The 15,830-nt window shown below is 42.0% G+C and overlaps 1 protein-coding gene and 1 long non-coding RNA gene across 13 annotated transcripts in view; one reads left to right on the top strand and one right to left on the bottom strand.

Moving 5' to 3' along the window:
* The window catches only part of LOC105672082 (uncharacterized), a 167,042-nt gene that overhangs the window by 23,486 nt on the left and 127,726 nt on the right, over window positions 1–15,830 (top strand). The window lies entirely within an intron of this gene.
* The window catches only part of LOC105672085 (Shal K[+] channel interacting protein), a 281,338-nt gene that overhangs the window by 8,560 nt on the left and 256,948 nt on the right, over window positions 1–15,830 (bottom strand). For 6 of the 9 annotated variants that reach the window (XM_012366793.2, XM_067358250.1, XM_012366791.2 and 3 more), the window contains 7 exons: window positions 8,999–9,160; window positions 8,551–8,607; window positions 4,688–4,754; window positions 3,383–3,560; window positions 2,995–3,223; window positions 2,034–2,288; window positions 108–206 (listed from right to left, as the gene is read on the bottom strand). In XM_012366793.2, coding sequence (XP_012222216.2) covers window positions 108–206; window positions 2,034–2,288; window positions 2,995–3,223; window positions 3,383–3,560; window positions 4,688–4,754; window positions 8,551–8,607; window positions 8,999–9,160 — 1,047 coding nt within the window. The remainder of the gene's footprint in view (window positions 1–107; window positions 207–2,033; window positions 2,289–2,994; window positions 3,224–3,382; window positions 3,561–4,687; window positions 4,755–8,550; window positions 8,608–8,998; window positions 9,161–15,830) is intronic. The other 3 variants (XM_067358253.1, XM_067358252.1, XM_067358251.1) reach the window with 1 other exon arrangement.

Below are 15,830 nucleotides of genomic sequence, written 5' to 3' on the forward strand. Positions count from 1 at the left end.
ACCATGCACTTGAGTATACGCGTAGAAATAATGAAGAAGAAAGTAGTGCAAACGTAGAAATGAAATCTGCACGTTTTCTCAAAGGAATATTCTCACACGTTACATACTGTGTGAACAGCGGCCGAGTGTTGACTCTCGAGCTCTTCTTGATCTTCATAGTCGCTGCTCTGGCTCGGCGACAGTCCCTCCTCGCCGCTACTCCGGCTCTAAAACGTTAATATTCGCAGAGACAATTCTAACAGTGCGTGAAAGGAGAAGCGGACACTATAATGGGTCTAATAGCGCGCGGATGTTGTTAGATAGGGCGACGGTTACAGGCATCGCTAGGTAATATCGAATAAGACTGTCATCGATGGTAGAGCAGATGGGAGACAGAAAAATATTAAGACATAATACCTAATCTCAAAAATGTTATATCGTTCGTGCAAATGCCAAAAGCCACCTCGAAAGCGCAATTTAAAACATTTTATAAAAATAAATATTTTTCTATTAACATATTTATTCATTATAATCGTTATTTGAAAATCGACAATTTAATTGGTATTTAATTCAAATTTGAATATTCTCTTTTATTTATTAATATTACATCTTTTCAATATTTAAAAAGTGCATGCAATCGATTGTTTGCATCTACTATATTATTCTCGAGGTAACTTTCGCGTAATAAATTAAACAATAGCAGAGCAAATTTACATGAGTTAAGGATTAAATATATAAATGTTACACCACGTTAACCACGTTAAATTTGATATATTAATAGGGGTGGTTGCGTGTTTACATGAGAAGTAAATAGCAGCGAGTATGCAGGCTACGTCGGTTTAGATGGGTTAGTGATATACTTAATATTGGCGTGTCAGTGTGTGAGTATTATTTATACATATAGAGGCTGTCAGTGCTGTGTAGGCGTCAGAGCAGGAAATGAGGCACCTTATTCTGGCGCACCGATCAGATTATGAGGTTTTCCAGTTTTTGTTTGAACGTCAAACTCGATTATTATAATGTTATATGCTCTATCATAATTGAACTACGGTAAAGATATAAATAAATTATGTGAATATATAAAGCGCAAACGGGATCATGCTTTATCAATTTTTTAAACATGAATCTTTTCTAACAAAAATATAGTTTTAATTTTCTACTGTTTTCTACATTTCTAGAATTATATACGTATAATTTGCCAAGAATCGCGTTCAACTAGAAGTTGGACGTTTGTAATATTTTATAATATTTAATATCAATCAAATCCTGGTGGTTAATATTTACTATAAATCTTAAAAAATTTATTTTTTATACATTTTACATATTTTTATAAGATACAATATCTTATATTGATACCACTTCATCGATGCAAAAGAACGGAAGAGAATTACGGAAAGCATACGATTTCTCAATTCAAACAAAACGCTGGTAAACGACGCTCTACCGCGGAAATGGTGCCCAATCGTTATCCAAGTTTGCGAAGTCGACGAAGAATAACGTTTGCTCGGCAGACGAGGAAGCGACTCAGGCTAACGTAAATTTGACGTGATTTTAACGCAACCGCCATACCGGTCGTCGCGCCTGATTCCTTGCAAACAATCCGTAAATCGCGGGATCTCATTGTCCACCAGACGAATGAATCAAGTGGTTCTCGGCGCTTTGATTCACTGAGCCAACACGCCGGAAACCGACTAGAGAACGAGATTGTTTTCCCCTCTTAAATATAGCAGCCACGACGGCTGTATCCGACGGCTCGGATTCGCTATGACGCGATCTCTCTGTCAAGGCAAAAAGAAAAAAACGGCGTGCGCGTAAGCGGGGTGAAAAATTCATATTCACGAGCGCCGGTATGCTCGCATATATGCATCTAATCTGCCGTGATCTCCCGTTTCCTAGCCCGAAGACGCCCGATGTTTGTACGGTCGGCATACATACGTAATAAACTGAGCAGGTCCACGCGTGGAGAGGCGTACAAGTGGGTTAGTAGTATGGCGGGGGGGTTAAAGGGTAGCGGGCGGGGGTCTACGTTATTCATAGATTCGGCAAATACGAACATATCTGGGAATCGGGCGGCGTTGCGCGTTGCTTTGCGGTGACGTTGCGTCGGCGTTGGCAACGGTCGTGCTAGTAGCGGCGGGGTGACGCTGATTAGGTCGGGGTGAGACCGCGTGGTGATGGTCGTGATGATGGCGATGGTTGTGATGGTGCTCGTGGTGGTGATCCGGTCGATCGGGATGGCGACCGCCCACCGGAGGCTGATCGCTCCTACTCGTGTCCACCGACACAGTCGATAGTCTCGAACTCACACTCTGCAGCCCCAAAATTAAATAAATCACGCCGTGACGTACGCCCGCGAGAACGGTAGGCATTCCCTCATCCCCCCCCCCCTTTTCCTGAAAAGCCCGTGAGACCTAAGCGGGCCGGATGCGCGCTTCTCGCGAGGGAGATCGAACTTGGGCGAGGGCTAAGGAAGCCCGACTGAGAACGTCCTCTTCTGCGTGGTACTTATCGCAACGCAGTCACTAATGTAATTCCGCTATGGAGTGACAGCTGTAATCTAACGGGATTTATCTAGACGGTCCTTCAATATTACGCTTCAGCGCAATAATATTATCCGCGACTTAACGAGGTTCATGACTTAGGGGTGCACAGTAATTCAGTCTCGAGCGGCGGAATTGTGGAGCGAAGTGGCGTATGTTATATTTTTCGATTAGTCAAAATTAGTTAATTGTTATATCATTCCCAAACGTGAAGGAGAAATTATTTTGAAAAATACATCAAATTAAGTTTAATTTATGATCACAATATGTGTATTTATGAGAATGAATTATTTACCAAACCTCTAATTATTCCGCCGCTCTCTCGTGTCGCTATAACATCAAAGCGCGTAAGACAATATGACTATGCTAACAGCGAAGAGACTTTTGCCTCAGAGAAATGGCAAGTGTTTAGAATGTTTACAAAGTGACGCGCGTGATAGCTGCCCGGATGATTGCTCGACAATGGTGGACTTACCTGCACGTCGCTACTCGCGTAATCTCCACTTTCACGAGAAGCCCTTGAATGTGTTAGGGGTATAATCGTCGGTGGATTATTGTGACCCTGAGGAACGATGAGACCTCGCATCGTCGACGTCGCACCTTTCCTCGAACGATCGCGCGGCAAACTGATATCGCCGGCTGTTCGAAGAGAGATCACGCCCTCGCCTCGATTCTCCGGCCTCAAATTCAGCGTAAAGCACACCCTAGAGTGCAATCATTACATTTAATAATAATGCTGAAAATCAGCTTTCTTAATTCTCAAGATCTATGATAGATCTGAATATTGAGATATTTAGAAATTTGGAGAAGAAATTAATAAGAGAGATCCAAGTTTCAGATTTTGTCTTAAGCGAAAATATTACCTTCCGTTTTGAATAGTCGCGGTAGGCACCGGACCACCCCCGCTAGCCCCCATAAGAAAATCTTCGGGATCCGATTCGTAAGGTGGTTCATCGTACCAATGATGTTGACCACCTGGTCCAGGACCTAAACCACCTGCGCCTCCACAACGCGCGTCTTCGTCGTACATGTACGTGTCATCTGCGAATCAATGTTTTATTCTGTCTTTTCTAATTTGCGAAAATGGAAATTAGCATGCATCTCAGCATGCATCTGCCTGATTGAAAGAGACAAGATAGATAAAAAGGATTATAAAAAAAATTATTACAGGACGAGTGAAATTTTATGTCATAATATATTGAAGTTTTTGAGAAAGGGAGAAAAATATGTTAAAGATAGTACAATTGTATACAAAATACTGATCATTATAAAAATGTTAAGTAAATTGTGTTTAACAACAATAGACATAAAAATTTGGATTCTTCGTTGGTACGGAAACTTGGAAATTACGAGAGAGTGCATGCAATTGTGTGAAGAAAGGCAGGAGTAGCAAAGAGCGTTTGTTGCTCCCGTTTGGGAAATGAAGGTGGCAGGTACTAACAATAACAAGATTAGTTCGCGTATACGAGGGGCTTCACGACGCCGTCATACCTCGGTCTTTGTGAATAGGAAATAAAACCACTATAGTGGTGATAAATTGACAATAAAGAGCATAGAGAGAGAGCAAGATCCATTCTACTGCAATGTATAAAATAACATTAGTCTGCACCGCGCTATTATATCTCATCTTTAATTGTTTTCACTGCACAAATTCATTATTATTTTGCTACGAAATTTTGGCTTGATAATTAAAAAGACAATTAAAATTATGCAATCTTAATAGAGCAAAGGTATAAAAATTTCCTGATGTTCCTCGTGAGGTTTTCCGATGTACCGAAAACTTTTCTCTTTTCTGCTACAAGCGCCTTTTTGTAAGACGTAGATGTCATTCCAGTGCGCTTCCACTTTATCGTGAAAAGCTGCTGAGGCTACGGGGAGCGAGATTTTCTGAAAAAGACTACGAGGGGAGCCATCAGGAAACGAATGCTCAAAATGAGTCTCGCGAGAGTGAGCAGCTACATACGAGGTGTCAGGCATTTGGGAGTCGATTCTCATATCGCTTGGCACGTGCGCGTTTTGTTCAACGTACACGCACATAGGCAGTCGCGCCGTTCTACGTGGCACACGTATGCATCTATACGTAGGCAGGTGGGTTGCAAGAGGGCGGGTTATAGGTCGTGGAGAGACGAGGCGACAACTAGCTGGAGGTTAGTCCTTGATGTACTTACCCCCAGGGAGCTGACCCCGTCCGTCTCGTCCTAGCTGCATTAAACCCTGCCGGATATCCCTCAGTATCTGAAATAGCACAATGACGACGTCGTGGGTAAATGTTTATCCGGTATTGTGATTAAAACTGCTATTAGCAGCGTCCGCTCTGGTGTTTGCATGCGGCGGAATTGCTTTCATCGATTTCAAGCGTAATCTTGCAAATATCGAAAAATGACGTTTGCTCGCAGAATATTATTTATTATTATTACTCAATTGCAGATTTAAAAATCGCACTAAACACGTTGATATAATATCGCGCAATTTTTTTTTTTTTTTTTTTTTTTATTATTTGTCCAATAAAAAATAATTAAAGAAAAAGTATATAATTTTTAGAGCTGTCATTAAAATTGCGCTTCCATATTCTGGAGAATGAAATGAAGGTGTACGAAGATGATAGTTAATCATTGCATAAGAAAACTTGTTAGCTGAGCGCAGCCTCATCACGCGAACGTTTATGAGTTAAATGCATAAATTAAATGTTTTCTCGTTAGATTGAGTTTTATAAACTTGAAAGCCCACTGATTACGTTTAATTTTTGGAATCTCATACAACCATATTAAATCCGTAAGATATTATTTAAATATGTCAGAATCTCATTAAACTTCACAGTACGTCTAAGCATCGCTTCTACGCAAATTGCAATTCTACGTAAGTAGCTAATTGAAGTAATGGCGCGCCTAAGGACTAAACTTCATGTCGAGAGATGGCCTGCCACCGGTAACGTAATCGCGTGTAATCTAAATGGTATTACCGGGAACTTACACGCGCGGGTTCTTTTACGGCGGATAATCGCCGTTATCCGGCCACTGGACCACCATCGACGTTTTTGAGGTCTCGCAGGCGTACGATAAAGCGAGGAAGAATAAAAGGAAGAAAACTGTGTACATATATCGCGCTTTTTCTGTGGCCGAAGACCGCGAATTCCGATAATCGTTGGAACAAAACGAAAAGCGATTATCGGTCAGGACGTTGCAAAAATAACGTTCTGATGAGGAACAGCCCGGCCGAAGGTTGTTTCCTGGGCGAGAAAAAGGTCGGAACAGCAGTTGAGGCGGAAGGAGAAAACGAAGAGGGGGTGGTCGAGAGGCGGACGCCTGCGGCTATGTCGGTCTCCGCCGAACCGAAGTAGAAACCAAAGTGAGGGAAAAGGAGCAAAAGTAAAGAGAGAGGAGAGCAGGACGCGATGGCGGCGAGGAGTCAGGAAGAGAAAGAAAGAAAGGGGTTCTCTGGGGAGCAATAAACTCGCGGAGGTAGAGGTGACACTAAAACTTTTACACGGATACCGACCTTTATTTCCATATTGCTCGCAGCCTCAAAGGAACATGGCCGCTTTATTTCTTCCTATGTCTCCCTTCGGTACCTCCGCCCTTTTCTCATTCTCGCCCCCGTTCAACCGCCCCTCCGCGCCCGCCGCACTATGCGCGAACTCGCGGCCCATAATGCCGCCAGTTTTCGGCAATTTCAGCCGTCCCCTTCCCCGGCCCCTTTAAAACTCCGTAGAATTCCGCGTAATTAAAACTCTCGGCTCGTACCCACAGCTACCTAACGACACTCGCCTTACCGCAGCCTACTTCACTTTTATGCGCGCTTCTTTTCTAATGGGCAGTTTTTAGCAAACGATAAACGAGCTTGGATAGAAGAGGAATTCTCGGGGACGCGCGACATACGTAACGAGTTAAGTTGCGCTATCACCGCGGTGTACGTCTCGCTGCCGTTACGTGCGCATATAATAGTCTCTAGTATTCTCTCGCGTGAAGCAACGCATTATACGTTACCTACTTAGGCATAAATTGGTATACACGGTATACATGACTGCGTTGAAACAGTTTCGGTTAAAACCCCTGCTGACATTCTCTTTTATTACCGCGCATTTCTGAAAATTACAGAATATTTTACATTCAGAATATTTTAATATTTTTTAAATTAATGTTAAATCAAATTAATTTTAATAAAAATTTAACTAATCATCTCTCAACCAACTTCTTAAATTAAAAGTTTTAATATTCATAAAGTTGAAATGTTAAAATAAAATTTATTTGGATAAAAACAGTTTTATTATGTATACTCACGATAAAACTTGATTCTGAAAAATTCTAAACATAATTTTACTTCCTAGTTTGCAAAGCGCTGATATATTACGAATTACCATCGTAATAAAAAAATCTCTTACGCTTGTATAGTGCTCAAGATCCTAACTCTTTTATCAAGAAATTGCGAAATTACGATGCAAGAACTTCGGTAGCAAATAATGGCATCGAAGATAAGAATAATTGAGAGGACTCTCTTTTTCTTCGACAACTTTTATACGGTACGTTCGACTAACTTTTTAACGCAGTTAATTTTTTAATAAAGCCGCGCGCGCGACATTACCCCACTATTCCTTTCAAGTAGTTAATTTAGTCAGTCCTGGTCTTCCTTATTCTTTTATACCGCAGATAAATTAACGACGATAAACTTTTTATCGAGGATTACCATCAAAATCAACAAAAAAAGAAAAAAAAAAACGAAATATTGTTTAGCAAAGTTAGTCTTAAGAGACATCAGATCGGGTGGACGGAATAATGAAAAGGATTATTTATTAAAATTTTCATAGAGCCGCCGCCGGCGCTGTCGCAATCAACTGATGAATTTTATCGTGAAATTATCTGTCTTAATAATGGCTATAATTTGAACACTTTTTTACGTTCCCTTTTTTTGAATTCTCAAGTCTATTCATCGAATTTTATCTTTTAGTGTAATGTCTTAATTAAATGCTTTTAATTATGCGCTTTTATCACTTCTTGCATTATTAATCAAGCTAATATTTTAATATTAATCAAGTGGCTATAGATAGAATGTTACGAGTAATTCTACATTATTCATTGCATATTGAAATGCCGACGATGTCCGTACCACGCAGTCCGCGATTTTGTGCTCACGAAACAAGAAGAAGCAAGGCGGAAAATCGGGCGAGCATACGAGAATGCGAGACCACGGCGGAAAATAAGAAAAGTATGAAAAACTCCGGCGCGTATATCGCAAGATCGTGCATAAGAAATTCACGACGCGGTACGCATTGACGATTATGATGATATCACACTGATCTGGCTGCTTTGCATAATAAGAGGTATCGAGTTGGCGAAAGACAGTCTGAAGAAGGAGAGGGGTAGAGACGAGCAGGGAAACGAGCTCGCGCGTTTATACGAGGGGAAGGAGGGAAGGATCGAGAAGGGGAGGTGGCCTTGGTGATAGCGCGCATACATGCAAATTTCGTTCTGCGAGAATTCCGATGCGGGAGGCAGGATTGTATCGGATAAGGCTACCACCGGCTCCCAGGGCCAATATCAGTCGAACGACGAGAAGAGGGTTACCGCTGATCCGGGCAATGCACGGGGGAATCGCAGGAAGAAAATAAACGAGCCGAGGCGCGCGGGTCGGTTTAATCGCGATACCACGCGCGCCGTCCTTATCACGATCGGCACGCACGATAACGAAAATTGTCGCTCGCTCGCTCCGTTCGTGCGGGCGTGCGCGCCCGCGCGCGCAACGCGGGACGTGAGTGCTCGCGCGAAACGCGGAGAGATATATCCTTACGGAAGCGCCATTACGCAATTTAAAGGGTACGGGGATGAATAAAGCTCCCATTTGCCGGGAGAGATCGAGCGGATTTAATCGCCGGCGCTCGCGCGAGCGCCGGCGACGGGAAACGCCGGAAAGCCGCCGGCGATTTTCAGCATTAGCCTTTCCCCGCGAGATCCTTTACAAGTAAGTTCGTTAGTAAAAACCGGAGACAAAAATCTCATTATAGAATCGGAAGAAAGATGTGAACTTAAGGCGCACTCACCTCCTCGTGCTCTTTGTGGAATCGCTCTTTCTTTCGCAGCGCCTCTTGAACTTTCAGCTGAAAAATGCAAGGGGGTGGAAGCGTTCTTAAGTTTCGTTTAAAAAGGTTTTATCGGCGGTAAAGCGACTTTCTCGCGAGTGACTTCGAGCATTCCGACTGAATTCAAGGATCGCGATAGACTGCATAAAACCAAGTGGCTTTCACTCGCGAGAATTCTAATGTCACTAATGAAAATTATTACTCATCTGTTTTTACTTCGCAATGAAAAATATTTTCAAAATTATCTTCAAGAAGTAACGAGTGAGATGTACATATATAAAACTAAAATATAAATGTTAATAATAGTTTTAATTAAATCGTTACTGTACTGCATTTTTGTTCTTGCTAACGCAATTGCAATATATCATATGACACAATGAGAATGTAAGACAAAGTATGTGTAACTTACCCTGTGTATAGTTTCTTCGAAACTATTCGGTTGGCCGCCGTTCATTTGCAAGTATCTCAATCGATCGTAATCTCGAGGATCTACCATCGAACGAAGAATCGTGTGTCCCATATCGGGTCCAAGACCCAAGCCGCTTTGCAAAACACTGTCGGGTGTGTCTACCTGTAAACAGAACAGAGCACAAATGTGATTGCAAAAAATGACAAATTGCCAAAAATTAATTAATTATACCACTTTTTTGAAACATCAACACACACGTCGGAAATTACATATTCCATCTATATTTTAACTATAACGTCAGAAATGAGAATTTTTATGCACATTACAGTGACATAAATAATTTTTATATGAAATTGCATTTACACAAAATGCATTACGTTTTAGAAATTGTTATATTTGTCTTAAAATAATTAAAGTTATATCTCGGTATTTCTCTTCTTTTCTCTCAAATTTTTAGTATATTCCTCAGTGCTTTCTCTCTACGTTCCCTCCTCCGTAATATAATATTATGCAAATTACTTTGAAAAATTCAATTTATGCTGGCACAAATAATAAGATTCGTTGTAAGAGTAGTCGGGATGTCGATTACAAGCGATCGTTCGTAAAGATAATAATTTATTACGATCTTCATGAAAATCTGCTTTCGCGCGTATACATTTTTGTATAAAGGTGTAGCGTTCCCCTTTCATAGAGCATCTCCATTCTATAGAATGTCGAGGTCCTTAAAAGCGGCTGCCATTTATTCTCGCGACGTTCCCTCCGCTAATGGGGCTCGTGCATAAGATATTCAGAACGCGGCAAGGGTCGCCATGGAGATTGTCAATTTCTCGTTCTTCGGCTCTGCGGGGAAAGAGAGGAGCATGCATAATTCCGTCGATGTATTTCAGAAAAACGTAACGCGAGATTTTAATTGCGCGGTTGAGATAGGCGACGTTGCGAGCACTGCGTTAGTCGAATGATTAAGATAGAAGCCAAGAGTTTCGTTCCCGCGGTAACTTCAGACAAAGCCTCCGAAGTATTTACAAAGGACCGCCTCTTCTACGAGATTAGCCTGAGTAGGGAAATTCATCTCCCTTTCCTCACTATTTTAAGCGCGTCTTTGCCATCGTCTTTGCCATGTCGTCGTCGTCGTCGTCGTCGTCGTCGTCGTCATCGCCGTCGTGTCGTCGTTTTCGTTGTTACTATAGTATCGTCTTATAGCGAATCGTTGAGAGATAGTTCACGACGAAAATTATCGTGTTGACATTCTATGAATGCGGTTTGTAGAAATTATTTCATTGTTCTCAAGTCATTGTTGTTAAAGAGCCACAGAGATAACCCCGAAGATTTATTTGCAATAAAAATTGTGTCAGTGCCAAAAATGTAGATTCTACATATATCAAACACAAATGCGCTTCAAGTGTTGGAAGAATTTACATTACATATTATCAATGTCGAGTTTTAATATTGCAATCTCATCTGTCGTTAAAAAAATAATTTTTATGCCACCTTTTAAGTTAAACTATTTATAAGCAAAATTATTTTCTAAAGAGAATTAAATTTTTTCTTATAATACGTTTTTATTTCTTCAGATCTAAAAAGTTGCGCAAGAAACTATTCCCGAAGTCATCAATTTTATGAAGGAGATAAGTCTCGTAAAAAAGATATTAATATGCTAATAAATGTGGGCGGACGCCTATATATAAACTGGCGTGTATATCGTTCGAAATTAACGAAGTTATTATCGATTTTTATAGGGGGTACTTAATAAAGTCGCGGTTCGAGTATCGTGAATAATACGAGGATAATAAATGAACCGTTGAGAATGATATAGATTTACTTTGCTAGAGCCTTACTTGCCACAAAATTGAGCTGACAAAAAGTTCTACTAACAGTATTTTTTAACTCTGCCATTGTCCACAAAGTAGAGTAATTATTCGACGTAATCAAGATTCAAGATCAACTAATTTTATTATTTTTTTGTTGCTTAGATTTATTCTATATTATTCCAAATAAAAAAATATCGCACTGTAAACAAATATCGATCTATTTTGTGGTAAACTGTCTAAGGAAGAAAAAGCCGCGTTTCTGTAGACAACGCCAGGACGATTACCTTGCGGTGCGCGATTTAATTAAACCACGTGGTATTTATGTTAAACGGATTAGAACCGTTTGTTTGTGCTCGCAGACTGAGCTTCCTCGCGGCCGTAGCATCCACTAAGCCTGAATAATACCTAGAGACAAGGCTGAGAATTTACGTCGCTCCCTGTTTACCGGCGCGATGTTGACTTTTTCTTCTCGAGCGGACGACGAGGCGGAATAACCAAAGAAATCCCCAAACGCCAAGAGATGCATTTTAAACGCATCTTTTATCCGCGAATCTCTCGCGGTAGTCTATGTAATCTTCTGATACGACGACGTTATCGCGGATTATTGTCCCTCATGGTATGCTATGAAAACGCAGTACGTATCGCGCTGTCTCTTTATTACAGTTATTTTAAAATTCTATTGCAATTTGATATTCTATTATTATCATCCACTCCACGCAATCATTCTTCTACTATGAAATTTTATTTAATCTCATACCAATTTGGGCAAATTGTCGATTGAAGAAGTAGAATATTTTCTTTTATACTTTACATATAAATATTCTATTTGTTCGATCCAATAGAATCGTTCGCCATAGTCACGCACCACAAATACTCCATATAATAACGCGAAGATTTCCATTGCGCTTACATCTTTGCTTTCGCGACGGAGCGCGCGGCGGTCTACAGATACAAATAGCGGTCGCTCCGAGAAACAATTTTGCCCATTTATCTATCGCGGGATCGACACGGTAATGCATCGCGTCGGGAAATAAATGTTGCGATTGCGCGCACATCTTCGTACGCAACCGATTTCCATCAGTTAGCCGACCGACGCGATTCACCCGGCACGTCTCGCCCGAGATGACGCAGCCCGGCGCGGGGCATAAAAGATTAAGCGATCGCTCTCCTTCGCCGTTACGTAAATCACAATAAACCCGTCGCAGTCTACGCGTCCGGGATAAATGGCGAGGCACGATGTGCGTACGGTAGATATCCGCCGGCTCGAACGAAGGAGGAGGGTGTCCGAGGGGACGGCTCGTTCGCGCGTGATCGAACGCGAGCGGAGCGGAGAAAACCGACGAGAAAGGTGGCGCGCGGGGGTGCGGAAGGGCAGGAGCGGGGTATATATTTTTAAGGTTAAGCGGTTAACCGGCCACCTGGGGCGGGCTCTTCTTACAGGATCGGCTTATAGCCGTTCTCAGTCAGCCAGGCCGTTGCCGCCTACCGGTTAATTTATCCCAGCATTGTTATTGCTCCGGCGCGGCGAACCGGGCGAGCCGCCGCCGCGCCACCGGATCGAGATAGATACGCCGCTACGTAGCGTCGTGACAAACGCAATTAAGCATCTCACGACTTCCTGCACGGGGAAACCTATAATCTGGTCATCTAGCCGACTCCGTGGACTCCTCCCGGAACGCCCCGCGGCACACGGGATTGCCGGTAACAGGCCCGCTGGCTGTTGCACGGAATGCACCTTCGAGACCTTCGCTCTTGCGCAGCGACAGCGGCCGTCGGGATAGACCGGCGGGAACTCAACCGGATCGTCTCGCTATTCGACCCTTATCAGGACGAATTGATTTACGAACGCGGCCGGTCGACTAACGGCACCGCCGTTGCTAAACTGCCGCGATTTGTTTTCCGATAATAATGCCGCACTCCGGCAGAGATGCGACGATCGCGAGATGTTACGAAGGTAATACTTGAAAAATTTTAGTGCAAATAATTTAAGTGAATAAAGATGCAAAACGGCGTGCGATTAAATTTTCATTCTCAAGAAGATACGCTTTTAACTTTGATGGCTATAAAGACGAAGGAAATTCAGTTTTTAAACTTCAAATCACGAGGGATATGTATTCGCTGAAGGTCTGTTAATGAGTTATTATATAATGCGTCGGGCGTGTAGTTATATATCTTTGGATTTTGTAGACTTGGTAATACGCAATTTGCTCATCTATTTGCTTACGGAATTCTCTTCGATCGCCCGAGGACGTAGAATATGCGAATAAAGTTGCCACTGGATTGAAGCACGGAATTGCGTGTAGAACATCGTTTACGGAGTTACGCATAATGTGAGCTCAATTAAAACAACTATTAACAACTGAAATAATTGTAAAAGTATATTAATATGCGATATCATTTAACTTTTGAAGTAATTTAATAAATGAAAATTGTTTCACGAATGAAAGTAAACTTATCCGAGAGGCGGGGAGGATTCCAACGCGAGCCGATTCGAGCAAAAACTTTTTATCTCACACATCTCGATATCCATGATAGTTCTTTACTTACTTCCCGTTGCCTCGATCCTAATGGCGATAGCCGCCACGGTAAACAGACATGCATCGCGAAAGAGATCGGATCCTGTTTGGAATTCCGCTGAAGCGGTACCTGCAATAGCCCCAACTCTGTACCGGGCGATACGATGTGGTGGCGGATCCAGTCTGGATTCCGGTCACGGGCGTAATCACGGCACTTAGGTAAAAGCGAATGGCAGCGCAATGCGGGACGAAGTCGTGGCGGCCGCGGAGAGCGGTAACGGTCTACCTCGCGCGGTATCAACGCGCACATATATAAACTAGAAGGTGAGGAGCCCGTTCGGATACGTTGCGGTGGCCGCCGGTGGTTGCTGTTTATCGACGAGACGAAGTGACTTCGGACGCGTCGAAACCGCGGCGCGCAACACCGTAGACGGTAACTATTATCAGAGTAATTGAAACGTAAAACGTGCCCTCGCGGAACCGCTAGTTCCTCTCGCGAGCGACCGCAAATGCATCCACACACACACACATACACACACACAGCGGCGAAATACACCCGCCGCGTGAAATATATCGATTTCTGATCGAATGTCTAGACCGAGTACACATTGTCATACCGGTGTGATGAATTGTGAACTTGGGAATAAATATTGGATCACTATAGAAGTGCTCTCTGACCTCGTAGTCGAGAAGCCATGACAATTGAACGACGATAGTGCATTCCAGTCACGGAAATGATGGCACCCGTTAAACGAAATGAGATTGCCCCAACCTTTTTGCCTGTTGCGAAAATTGACACTAGCAACCGGAGACGCTGTTGGCGTACAAATGTTACTGAGAAAAAAATAAGAGTAGAACGTGTTTACCAACTTAATAAAAAAGTAATGTCGTGTAGCCTAAGATATAAAAAGATATTCTTTAATACTTATTCATGTTTTTATATAGTATATCTGTGTATATAATAATGATATAATAGCTACTAAAAATTATTTGAATACATCACCTTTTAAACAAGAATATATTTGCAATATTTAAATCGATCCGCGATTAACTTATGACATATCTCTCAACTATGTATTTCGGTTATTTGTTTCGGATGAGATGTCTCGGAAAAGGAATTGGTTCCTCCGACAAGTATTGGAAACTGCGTACAATATCGCACATATCACGTGCCAGAAGATAAATGGAGCTTGCGGGAACTGGGAGGCAGTGAATCTTGGACAAGGTTTACGAACGGAGTGGCGGCACGAGATTATCTAGCGTATCGCAGAATCTACGATATATTATATAAATCTATAAACTATTCGATAAAATTCAATCTCGGAGCATTGCTCTCGCGCTGAATATATCGCACTGAATCTAAATAAACGCTTAATTCGCTGATAAAATATCGATCCGCTTCGCGAGCGGCAACAACATGCCGCGCGGTGTGAAATTACTTCGTGCGGTAGTTTCGGTCACAAATGTAATCATGATACTTAGCGAAAACTACATTAGAACGATGGAAAGCCGCGGTTATCTCGAAAAGTAGAGTCGGCTGCAATAATATCGTCGTGCACATAGGAAAGGAGGTAAAGCGGAGCTTGCGAGTAACTACATGGCTCTAGAGCGCCACAGAAGTTGCTATTTATGAGCTAGTCAACGTAGAAACTTCGGTTATACAATGTGAAACTCGGCAAACTCGCGATATGAATACTATATGAATATTTACAATGATACAGATATAAAGATTTTTTTTATGATGTTAGCGATACGAATCAACCAAGATTTTGTTTGTTACATCGCAGACGCGTATTTATTTATTTATATTAATTTTACTGTAATCGTGATTTGCATGAAAAGTCACACATCCATTAATTAATTACGCATTAACCGAACAAAAGCGGATGTTCACGTAAGGTTTCTTGTCAGAGTTCTGAGAAAGACGAAACAAGGGTTGTCGGGCTGCGACGGGTTTTCGCATAAGCATCTTGCGGCGGATATAGTGAATATGGTATGCATACAATCATTAGATTGCATGTAATAATATTTAGGGGGAGCGCGGAGGGGGTTCGTCGAAGCCATAATACGCCTGTCTAAGCTGGTCCTGCGGGACTCGCTCGATTATTTCGTCATTTGAATCTTAATGCTGATGTTCGCGAGAGAATGCGCGCCCATTTGCCTTGACAAAGTATTCTTGACAGCTCGGAGAGAATATTGCAGAGAGCACACCCGTAACCTCGGCTTAATAACGATGTAAAGTATTATATTCGTGAGCATGGGCTGTTATATAAATAATAACGATAGAGTCGGGTTCTCGGTAGCTCGAAACATTTTAATAAATTCTTAAGATAGATAGATGCGCCCACGCGCAGCGTGAAACATGTTATGACGCGTATATAAAAAGTGTAGCTTGAGACCGCGAATTTATCGATATAAAAATAATAACAAATTATGAAAAGTGATGCGCGGACTGAAATATTTTTAGCACGAGACACTTATTACTTTTTATTTCAACAAAGCACAGTT

This window comes from Linepithema humile, chromosome 6 (assembly GCF_040581485.1).
Source record: "Linepithema humile isolate Giens D197 chromosome 6, Lhum_UNIL_v1.0, whole genome shotgun sequence".
Lineage (NCBI taxonomy): Eukaryota > Metazoa > Arthropoda > Insecta > Hymenoptera > Formicidae > Linepithema > Linepithema humile.